This window comes from Catharus ustulatus, chromosome 4 (genome assembly GCF_009819885.2).
Source record: "Catharus ustulatus isolate bCatUst1 chromosome 4, bCatUst1.pri.v2, whole genome shotgun sequence".
NCBI lineage: Eukaryota > Metazoa > Chordata > Aves > Passeriformes > Turdidae > Catharus > Catharus ustulatus.
In genome coordinates, this window is record NC_046224.1 from 69,705,908 (window position 1) to 69,717,710 (window position 11,803).

General features: G+C 47.8%; 1 protein-coding gene across 1 annotated transcript; it reads right to left on the bottom strand.

Annotated features, from left to right (window-relative positions):
• Window positions 1–879: 879 nt before the first annotated feature.
• LOC116995630 lies at window positions 880–11,137 on the bottom strand. Its single transcript, XM_033058486.1, has 8 exons — window positions 11,056–11,137; window positions 9,537–9,644; window positions 8,118–8,234; window positions 6,470–6,559; window positions 4,237–4,329; window positions 2,772–2,936; window positions 1,766–1,908; window positions 880–1,127 (listed from the first exon to the last, which is right to left on the bottom strand). Exons 1-8 carry the CDS (start codon window positions 11,135–11,137, stop codon window positions 1,014–1,016), a joined length of 912 nt encoding a protein of 303 aa, XP_032914377.1. The 3' UTR covers window positions 880–1,013.
• Window positions 11,138–11,803: the final 666 nt, after the last annotated feature.

The following is an 11,803-nucleotide window of genomic DNA, read 5'->3' on the forward strand; positions in this document are numbered from 1 at the left end:
CTTGCAGAGCCAGGATCTGGTTGGGATCAGCCCTGGCCCCAGCCTGGACTCCTCTCCCCTGGCACTGCCTGCCTGCAGGTGCCACCTGTGGCATGGGACAGTCCCAGAGTGCTCCTGTGTGCCAGAGCCAGCTCTTCCAGAGGGGATCCAGCCAGGCTCACACAGCATCAGGGAAAGGCTGGGCTGAGCTTGGCCATGAGTCTGGAGGGGGCTGCAGGAGTCCCTGGGAGCAGAGATTGGGCAGGTGAAGAGAAATGAGACACATCCCATCCACGTTTCCTACGGCAAGCTGGGATAACATATCAGCATGGAGCTCTTGTTTTCAGCTCATCTTCTGATGCCTTTGTCAAATTGTTACAGTTTTTTCACACATGTTTTGTATTGTTCGGGTTCCACTACAAGGTACAGCTCCTATTTCACCAAATCCAATGGTCACGCAGTCATAGCTGCTGTAATATCTGTGTATAGGGAACCTGTTCAGGAGAGAAAAGTCAAATGTGATTCCATTCCTGACAGGCAGTGAAAGGCAGAGTGGCACCTGCTCAGCTCAGGTACTCTCCCTGGCATCAGGAACTGCCTTGCTGCAATCTCCCTCCCAGTCTGCCCTTTTGATCCCCACATCTCCACAAAAGTTTCTGGGCAATGCTTTCCCCTGCAGAAACATTCCCCTGCTTTGCTCCCCTGCAGCCAATGGTGCTGCCATCACCCTCTCTCTTGTCCCTGCCTCCTGTCCCCTTCCTTTCCCCAGGGAACTGCATCCACTCCCATCCTTCCTTGCCCAGCACAACTACAGCTGTGTCCTCTCCTGCCATCCTGACAGGACAGCCCTGTGCTCCCTGGCACTGAAAGGCTCCCTGGCCTTGGCACAGCCATGTGCTCAAGCACCTGCATCTCCAGCAATCAGCTTCCCCCAAAGCACAGGCCCTGATCTCCCTTGGGCTCTCTGCTCTTTGCTCTGCCTTTGGCATTTTCCCTTCCCAGACACTGCATGGCAGGGACTTGCTGGAATGAGCTCACATGGCTGGGTTATGCTCCACGTTGTTGATCCACTTCCACTTGTGCTCCTCTGGAGAGTATCTGAGACCAAGTAAGTAGAACCCATATCGTGATTGGGTGTGAAGGTAATTCTGGAAAGGAAGCCAACAATGGGAATACAATGAAACAATGAAAATGAGATTTTCTTCAGCAGAGGCACAGAAGTCTCAGTGCTGAACTCGCAGCACAGAGAGTGCAGTGTGCACCCAGCTACAGCCACTCTGCCCAAGGCTCCAGAGCATGCATTTCTCCATTTTAGCAGCCCCTTATGAGTATAAAAAATGTAAAAATACACATGTGCTGCCATTTTAGCTGTATTTTTTGGTTCAAGAGGTGTGACTCGATACCGGGGTACACTTTTCCCTTCTGATGAGGGTGGCAAAGCCTTCTCAGGTTTTGTCACAGCCATGGCTCACACAAAGGAGTGTCTGTTCAACCTCCTTGGCCTGTGTGTAAATCCCTGTAGAACCCCAGCCAGCTGGGCAGGGAGTTTGCTCCTTCCCATGGCATCAGGCCTGGCCACAGAAGCTCCCAGGGCCAGCACTCCAAGGCCCAGGAGGCCTCTCCCTGGGCAGGGCTTTGCTCCCACTGCCAGCACTGGGGTGTCCATGGCTGGCAGCACGGTCCAGAGCCCAAGGACATGTGGCAGGAGCTGGCACAAGTGTCACTGCTCAGCCCTTGGCCAGGCAGCTCCAGCCCCTGAGCAGCTGCCCCAGCACTTGGATCTCACCAGCTCTTCCCTGCTCTCAATGATCACCAGGTCTGAGCCCAGGGCAGCGCATTCTGCACGGGAGGAATTCCAGTCCTTTTTTTTCTGCACTGGAGAAAAGAAGTAGCATTTTCTCCCATGTTTTTTCCATGCTGGGGGACAGCCTGCAGAAGGGAAGAAGAGGTGTGGAAAATCCATGTTCACACTGACCAAAGGATGCCATGACAAAAGAGAGGTCAGAGAGGCAATTGCAGCCACACAAATGCCTGTGTGCTCCTGCTCAGAATTGGCACCAGAGCACCAGGGATCCCCCACAGGCTCTGCAGCTGATCCCAGCCCAAAATCACCAGGCAGGAGCCAGACAGGGAGCAGCACAGCAAACATGATCCAGCCTTTGCCATCCCTGCTCAGGCCAGACAGAGAAATGCTCAGGGCACAAAAGCAGCTCTCCCATTGCCAGAGTCTGCTTTGCCTGATGCACAATTGGGCAGCAGAGGTGCTGCTGAAAGCACCAACATTTGTGTGCATTGCCAGGCAGGTCAGCAGCAGGAGCAGAGAGGGGGAGCAGGAAAGGGGGATGGCATTCAGGGAGACAGGGCCTGCAGGAGACACTTGGGTTGGACATCCAGCAGCTCCTAAAAACCACATGGAATTGCACTGAGATCAAAGGCTGGCAATGGAGGGGCCTTGGCAAAGCAGCACAGGCACATTGTCCATCCTGCTCCCTGCAGGGCTGGCTACCAGAGGCATTGTTCCTCCTGTCCCTGCCCTGCCTCACACTGCTCTGCTCTGGCAGCACAGAGGCATCACTTCTGCCCTGTGCAGCAGGAATGCAGAGCTGAGCCAGCACTGCTTCCAAAGGAGGTGCAAATGCAAACCCTCCATGGGCTCCAGAGCTCTGACATGGCAGAGGGGTTGTTTGTTTTCCTTCTGAACAAAATCCTCACACAGTTCCTTTTCTGTCCCCTTAACAGTCAATCCCACAGGCTCCTGGCAACTCCCTTTGGAATGACAGAGGATTGCATACCTGGAGCCCCTCCCTGGCTGGGGGGTGACATTGTTGAATTCTTTTGGATGGTGGGGAACAGTAATGTTGAGTCCTGTTGGCTGGTGGAGCTCAGGATTGTTGAGTCTGTTTGGCTGGTTGGGTACCACGTTGTTGATTCCTGTTGACTGTTTGCAACTGGACCATCTGGAAATAAGAACACAATTTCTACTTGCAAGGAAAGACTACTATACCATGAACTGTCAGAGCTCTTCTGGACCTCTCTGACCCCCCATTTCCCTACACAGAATGCCAACTCTGCCTGTTTGCTCATGATGCTGCTATAAACATTATAAAATCGTCAGGTCAGGTTCCACTGAGAAAAGGTTCATTTACACAAGTTGTATCTTAATAATGGTTTAGTTTCTCGAGTTCCATCTGCATGGAAGGTTCCTTTTCTATTTATATTTCTGGTCACCAAGGCCATACTGAACCCACACAGAACTGTAACTAAAGCCAGACCTGGATTCAAGTCTAAGGACTCCTCTCTCATGGTAAAGTTAAAGCTGCATTAAATGCTAATTAAACGTGGTTACTTTGTGCTGGTTTAGAAGTTGATTTTAATTTCTCCCATCCCCTGGTGTCTGACACTTTATAAATGTCAGGGCAACGTCACATGTCAACCCTGAACTCTTTGTCATGAACAAGAACAATGAATTTCCTCCCCAGCTCTATTTCATAAGTTCCAAGGGCCAAGGCTTTGCCATGTCTTCCCCATGTGCTTCTCTGAGCAGGGTGCAAACTCTGGCACTTGAGGGTGATTGGTTGTGGAAACTTCTTAAGTTTTCTCTGCTATCAAAGGATGGAAAGAAGAAATGACACCTGAAATTTAAAATTGATGCCTTGAAGACATTCAGAGGAATTATCAATTGGATTTTTTTTTCTGGTGGCGATAAGAATATTTTTTCATGAAAATATTATTTATCTCTTTATGTCAATTAAAAATTGTTATGAACTCAGTGCAGATACTGAGGAGAATGTTTTTGTTAAAATAAGCTGCAAATACATTCCTTTCAGTTCTGATTTCAATTCTTCTTTCAAGTGAGCATTAATTCATAACTTCTGTAAGATTTTTCGTGTCACATCATGGCATCATGAGACAACATCATCACCTTGAAATACCCTCAAGAATGGCAATCACAAGACCAACAGGCATTATTTGATCTTGACTGGTTTCCTCAAACATTGGTATCATAAATTCCTCGGTGTCTGCACATTGTCGTTTTCTCTTTTGACACACCATTCATCCTTTTGGAATTTTGAACATTCAAACCCCTTGGCTTTTTTGCAGATTTCCCCCTACAGCCATGGGTGGCTAAAAGCTGCTGTCCTTGACCTTCCCACCAGACTTCTGCTCCTCCTGGCTTGGGATGTCATGGCCTGGCCACGAGGCAGTGGCAGAGAGACACAAATGAATTTCCAGGCTTCCATTTTCAGCAGGGCTTACCTGGGACTGTCCAAGACAGAGTGAGGGCCAGCACAGCCAGAACCAGGACAACAACCAGCACAGCAATGTGTGCTCTGGAACAAGGCCTTCTACCTGCAGAGGGACAGAAAAAGAAAGGTGTGGGCAACAGCTGGACAGAAGAACCTTCCCTCTGCATTCCAAGCTGCCCTTTTCAGGCTCACACTGGGACTCTGGAGATTTCCAGATTTCCATGCTGGAGCCTGGCTCAATGTCCTGGTGCTTCCCCACTGGCTCTGGAGCCCTGTGCTCAGGGAGCTGAACAGATCCCAACCTAACAATGGATTCAGGAGAGGTGAAAAGCTGGAGAGTCATCATTCAGGAAGGGGGATTGGTCCAGTCTGTTTCAGGAAGCACAGAAGGTGCTCCAGATGCAAAGATTTCAGTGGGAATAGTTCAGGCTAAAGAAGCCCTTGGCTTTGCAGGTTTGTCATTCCTGCAGGATTAAATCTTTCCTAGAGCAGGAGGTGGCAGCTGTGAGGACATTGTGCTGGCAATAACTGGGGGAGGACACATGCTATGTGTCAGCAGCAATTCCCAGCTGAAGATGGCAGATTCCTTTGGCTTTGGTGCCCAGGGCAGATGGAATGTGGCAGGAGCAGTGCCATGCCCAGCCTGATGTGCTGGTGAGCCCCAGACTCAGGGGGAGCCAGCAGTGCCCTGGCAGCCCAGAGGGCAAAGCCTGTCCTGGCCATCAAACACAGCCTCAGCAGCCCCTGGGAGAGGGGATCATCCTGCTGTGCTCAGGATCCCCTCTATGGGATCTCCTGGAGCCCCAGGGGCACCTCTGGGCCTCTTGGCATTGGACACCAGCTGGAAACAATCCCCATAAAGCCACTGGCTCCTGCCCCTGCATGGCAGAGAGCAGAAGGGAGATGGGCAAGGGGAAAAGTGGGAAAACTCCTGGGCTGGGATAAAGACAGTTTACTAGAAAAAGAGAAACCTGCATGCAAGCAAAGCAAAGCAGGGAATTCATTCCCCACTTCCCATGGGCAGGCAGGGTTCCAGGCAGGCCCAGGAGAGCAGGGCTCCAGCACAAGTGGCAGTGACTTGGGAAGACTGAATTGACTGGAAAACTGCCAGGCTGTGTCACTGAGGTGACTCTGGCACTCAGTATTTTGTCTGGATGGGAGTAAGATGCACCATCCATCACAGCTGGGTGCTATTTAAAGAGCACTGGCTTGTGACCTGGAAGGCTCCTCTGGGATCCCTGATGCCAACACATTGCATTTTCATTCTATCTGGTGAAATTCAAGGGCACTAATTAGACTGAGTTTAACAGTAGGGAAACATTTAGGACTCATGAAAATTAATTCAAATCTAAATATCAATGAATATTCATGCTCCAAACCTGTCTCCCAGATCCAAGGGAATTGGTTGGTATTCTCTCCCAGTGAAGCTGCACTGAGAACATTTTCTTGGTCACCCAAGATTTTTGGTGTCATTTGGTATCAGAAATGTTTTCTGCAGAGTTTTTTGTGTAAGGCCATTAGTGTCATTGAGTTTCTAAACTTAATTTGCATTATTCACTCAGAATCTGGGATTGATCATGGAAGGGTCTCAAGTTTGGTCAACTATCAAAGGATGGAAAGTAACAAACATAATCATCTGAAATTTCAAAATGATTCCTTGAAAATTTTCAAAAGAAGTACCACACTGCTCTGATTTTGATTTCTTTTTTTTTTTAAATTGTTTTTAATAGAGATGGTGATGTTTACTTTCTCTAAAATATCATGTGTTGTTATAAAGTGAGTATGCATATAGAAATTGAGCACGAGGCTTTGATTTGAAGAAGGTGACAACAACTCCATTTAAATTGTCACCTTGAAATTTGCTGTCTTTATCAAGTTAACTTTTATTCTTAATTATTTTAAGATTGAAATATTCACCCATATCCCATTTAAAAATGCAATAGGCATTATCTGATTTTGTTTCTTTCAAACATTTCCATAATAAATTTTTCAGTGTTTGAACATTGTCAGTTTTCTATCAAGTTTTGTCTTTTCTTTGGTTTTGTTTTTTTTTTTTTAATATAGCCCTTCAAACATTGATTCTCTGATACATTTCCTCTTACAGCCATGGTTGGCTGAAAACTGCCATCCTTTACCTCCCAACCAAACCTCTGTTCCTCCTGGCCTTGGATGCCATGGCCTGCACCTCAGTCAGTGGGACAGAGACACAAATTAATTGTTGTTATTACATTTAGAGCACTTACATGGGAGCATCTGAAACACAGCAGTGAGGAGGAGCAGGATTATCTCAGTAACCAGGACAGCAACTCGTGTTGTGGAACAGCAGCTTTTGCCTAGAGAGAGACAGAAAAAAGGAAAGATTAGGGGAGCAGCTGCAATAAAGCCCCTTCCCTCTGCATCCCAAGGTGCCTTTTCAGGCTCCCACTGGCAATCTGGAGCCTTCCAGCTTTCCCTGCTGGAGCCAGGCTCAATGTCCTGCTGCTTCCCCACTGGCCCTGGAGCCCTGTGCTCAGGGAACTGAACAGATCCCAGCCCAGCAATGGTTTGAGGAGAGGTGAAAAGCAGGAGAGTCCTCCCAGCCTGGATTGCACAAGGACACACAGAGGGTGGGTGGGTGAGAGAGGGGCTGCCTGAAGGGGAGGGGGCTCAGTAAAGGGGAGCTGAAAAGGGCTGCTCTGAGAGATTGGCATCCAGGCAGGATGGGTGGCTCTGCAGGAAACATTCAGCAGAGAAGGGCATGGGAGGGAAGATGAATTAATCCCTTGTGCCAGGATTGACTGAGTAAGAACTGGGCAGATCTGTCAGTTCAAGGCAGCTCCTTGTGAGAGCCTCAAGAACTGTAAGATGTATGGCCTAAATAGAACATGGATATACTGACAAATCCCAAGGGATATCTGCTGGGAGATAATGCTAATGCTGTTTTTTCACCCCACTCTTAGAGCTCTCTTTCCATCCAGGCACTAGCAGGTAACAGATCTGATGTGAATTCACAACAAGAAAATAAAAAGAAAGTTCTAGAGGATCTCTGGGAACATCAGCTCTGCTGTCCTGAGCACACATCAGCAGAGTGGTTCAGGTTTGAATTGAACTTTTCACCTGCCCATGTCCAACTCCCTGATCAGGTGTTGGCCAGAGCAGGATGTCCAAGACCACAAAATAAGACACAGAATGCTCCATATTTATGTAACGCTCAAAACCATCCAGGAATCAAGCACTGGGCCCCCTTGGTTCAATCTCCACACAGAGAAAAGATTTTCTGTCAGTTTAAATGAATTCTGCTGGCTTGTGGAATTAACATCAGTGATGTTCAATTTGTGAACACTGCATTGGATTCACTGTCAAAGTAAAAAGAGCCAATTAGAACAAGAATAGAGATGGTAAAGGGATGCCATGAGAAAAGAGAGGTCAGAGAGGCAATTGCAGCCACACAAATGCCTGTGTGCTCCTGCTCAGAATTGGCACCAGAGCACCAGGGATCCCCCACAGGCTCTGCAGCTGATCCCAGCCCAAAATCACCAGGCAGGAGCCAGACAGGGAGCAGCACAGCAAACATGACCCAGCCTTTGCCATCCTTGCTCAGGCCAGACAGAGAAATGCTCAGGGCACAAAAGCAGCTCTCCCATTGCCAGAGTCTGCTTTGCCTGATGCACAATTGGGCAGCAGAGGTGCTGCTGAAAGCACCAACATTTGTGTGCATTGCCAGGCAGGGCAGCAGCAGGAGCAGAGAGGGGGAGCAGGAAAGGGGGATGGCATTCAGGGAGACAGGGCCTGCAGGAGACACTTGGGTTGGAGATCCAGCAGCTCCTAAAAACCACATGGAATTGCACTGAGATCAAAGGCTGGCAATGGAGGGGCCTTGGCAAAGCAGCACAGGCACATTGGATTGCCTACCTGGAGCCTCTCCATGGCTGGGGGGTGACTTTGTTGAGTCCTCTTGGCTGGTGGGGGACAGTGGTGCTGAGACATTTTGGCTGGGGGAGCTCAATGCTGTGGAGTCCTGTTGGCTGCCTGCTGTTGGACCACCCAGAAATCAGAATACAGATTGTACTTGCAAGGAATGACCCCTGTGGCACACAGTGTCAGAGCTCTGCTGCACCTCTTGGGCTCCCCCATCACCCAACACAAAATGCCAACTCCCCTCTTTGCTCATTCCCTGCAAACAGCCCCCAGAGCTGCAGCACACACCAAGGTGTGGCCTTGGTTCCAAAGGGCCAAACTCTGGAACTGAGCCAGAACTGCTGCAGCCCTTCTCAGAGCAGAAGTGGATGTGAGCACAGCACACACAGATCCACAGCAATGAGAGACAAATGACATCACTGCACATTTTGTGCTCTATTCAATGCAGCTAATTCCACCTCCTTAGGTTGTCCTATTTGTTTATTCTTTGTTTTTAATTTGCCCTGTCTCTGGTATTGCCCATTTGACACACATCAGAGCACTATCAGATATGTTCCCTGTACTCTTTGCCTTGAAATACAAAAAGCAATTACCCCACCTAAGCCTGTGTTTTACACCAAACACATTAAAGGTTTTGACAATTGTTCACCACTTCTGAGAAGCTGGGAGACTCTGGGATGTGAGTGGGGTTGGTTGTGGAAACCTTTCAGACTGACTCAATTGTCAAAATATGGAATGAGACAACAAGCAATATCTGACATTTAAAACTTATCCCTTGACAACTTTCAACGAATATACCACATGGCTCTAATATGTATAATGTTTTTCATGGAGATATAAATATTTTCTTTCTGTGGAATGAATGCATCTTTCTAGGTAGCTCAGATATTGTTATGAGATCAGTGATATCCATTCAGACACTGAGCACAAGGCCTTTTTTTCCGAAAGGTGACAAAACATCCTTTAAGGTGTAACTTTGCCATCTCTCTCAAATGAGCTTTTATTCAGAATTATTTTTAGAGATTTGGTATCACACCTGGGTGCCATGATACAATATCATCAACTCAAAATATTCTCAAGGATTACAATCACATTAAGGAGAAGCAATATCTGATCTTGACTTGTTTCTTTAAAACATTTCCATCGCCAGTTCTGCAGTGTTTGAACATTGCCAGGTTTCAACTGGGTTTTGGATTTTTATCTGATGGATTTTAAAACTTTCAAACCACTTCCCTTTTTTTTTTTTTGTTTTTTACACATTTCCTCTTCCAGCAATGGTTGGCTAAAAACTGCTGTCCTTTGCCTTCACACCACACTTCCACTGCCCTGGCTTTGGATGTCCTGGCCTGCACCTCAGTCAGTGGCACAGACACACAAATTCCTGGCCAGGGTTACATTTTTAGCAGGACTTACCCCTGAGTGTCACATACAGGGCTATGACCACTACGAGGATCATCACAGCCAGGACAGCAGCCAGTGCAGCAACTCTGGAACTCAGAGCTCTGGAGCAATGGCTTTTACCTGGAGAGGAGCAGAAACACAGATCTGGGCAGCAGCTGCAATAAAGCCCCTTCCCTCTGCATCCCAAGGTGCCTTTTCAGGCTCCCACTGGCAATCTGGAGCCTTCCAGCTTTCCCTGCTGGAGCCAGGCTCAATGTCCTGCTGCTTCCCCACTGGCCCTGGAGCCCTGTGCTCAGGGAACTGAACAGATCCCAGCCCAGCAATGGATTGAGGAGAGGTGAAAAGCAGGAGAGTCCTCCCAGCCTGGATTGCACAAGGACACACAGAGGGTGGGTGGGTGAGAGAGGGGCTGCCTGAAGGGGAGGGGGCTCAGTAAAGGGGAGCTAAACAGGGCTGCTCTGAGAGATTGGCATCCAGGAAGGAAACCAGCTCTTTTCTGGAAGGTAGGGATAAGTATTGGATAAGATTTGTGCACCAAATAAGAAAGCAGCTGGCAGCCATTTCCTAGAAAGGCACAAGAGGAGATACATAAAAATGTTATTGAAACTGTATAAAAACTTGAAATTATAAGAAAAGTGAACCTTCCAATCAGGTGACATCTACTGTGGTTCCCTGTCAAGTTAACTGTGAATTCACTTGTTGAAAGGGGTGATAAAACCCTGTTTCCTGGGGTGTTCATAACTCCACACATCTGAAAAGCCATGCAGAGGGTTCACAATTGCAGCAGGGAGAATTACTGGATATCAAGGAGTAATTTCTGTCAGAGTGAAAGGAGGAATAGAAAGAAAGAAAAATGAAAAATCAAATACAGGAACCCATTGTATGAAACCAGATTTTTGAGAGGTATTTTTATGAAGACATTACAAAATCAGTGCAAACATTTATGCAATAATATTAAACTCAGTAAAAAACTCAGTAAAAAAAGATAAATCCTCGGTTAGAATTTTGCAAAGTGTTTGACCCTAAATCAGACTAAACCTGTCCATGAACCATTTCACACCTGTGCATTACACCAGCAGTTGGTACAGCCAGAGCAGCAGGAGGAGCCCTCAGGCAATGCCTGCTGTGCTCAGGGAGCAGGAACAGCTGTGCACCAGATGCTGCAAACTCCAGCAACAGCAGCCACTCCATCCTCAGCACTTTGCTGCAGGAATCTCAGTCTGCTGGGGGACACCAGGCCTGGGGCAGGAGCAATGGATGCTCAGCTCTGGAATTGTCTCCAAAATGGATAAAAACTGCTCCTCATATCACACCAGAGACACTACCTCACACTTGCACCTTAGCAAGAGAAAAGTAGATCTGATAACAACTTGTCTTTGTAAATATAAACAACCCTATCTGGACACTGCACCTGCAGTTTTCCAGCACTGGCCCTCATGCTTCCCTTGTGCTCCAAGGAACTCTCTCAACAGATGTGGGAGTGAGAAACTGGAGAATGCAAAGAACGCTCAGTGCTCAGCACTGGACCTACCTTGGACATCAGGGACCGTCTGGATTCTGGGTCTGGTTGGTTCAGGCAAGTTCAAGTCAGAGTTCATGACATTTTCTGCCATTCTTGTTCCCCTCTGTTCTCTCCTCCTTCAGCTGTTCTGAGAGTGGTGCTCTGGGCTGGGTACAACTCAGAGCTCCCTCCTCTTTCTAAACTTCAGCAGGAAGTTCTTGACTCTTCCAGTCACGCATAAACTTATAAAGAAAAGAGAAGTCTATTTCTACTTCATCTTTTGATGGTACAGGGTTTTATGTCAGTAATGTGAGAAAACATAAGCTCATGATCTCCCTGAAGTTTTGGGAAGTGGTTCTGGCATTGGAAGTGTCTTGAGTTCCCACAGCTTCACACAACCACACAAAAGCACTGCTTTGTGTTTAGGAAAGAAAAGCTTTATTCCATGCAATGGAAAGGAGATGAACTGTACAGGGGCCCAGCACTCAGCCCAGGCAGTTGAGTGGAGCTCTCTGGGGCACCCAGAGCACATCAATAGATCTGCCCTGTCCTGTGCTCAATCTCCAACGAAAAGAGGGCAGAGCACGGTGTGGCCATTCCCTGGGGGTCACTCTCACACTTCTCACCAGCTCCTTCACAGCTCACTGTGCCTTTCATTGTTCTGTTTTCTACCCATCTAAGCCACTGTTGGGAGTCTGTTTTTCATGCCTCCTTAATCTCAGCTAGAGTCTCTCCTGTGCTTCTTCGCAGCTGATACAGATTTACCAAAATATGAGTA

Coding starts and splice junctions, on each gene's coding strand:
- LOC116995630 (XM_033058486.1), bottom strand. CDS start 11,137: ATGGCAGAAAATGTCATGAACTCTGACTTGAACTTGCCTGAACCAACC. Junction 9,645..11,055: donor GACGGTCCCTGATGTCCAAG/GTAGGTCCAGTG, acceptor GCTCCTCTCCAG/GTAAAAGCCATTGCTCCAGA. Junction 1,128..1,765: donor TTGAGAGCAGGGAAGAGCTG/GTGAGATCCAAG, acceptor CTTCCTTTCCAG/AATTACCTTCACACCCAATC.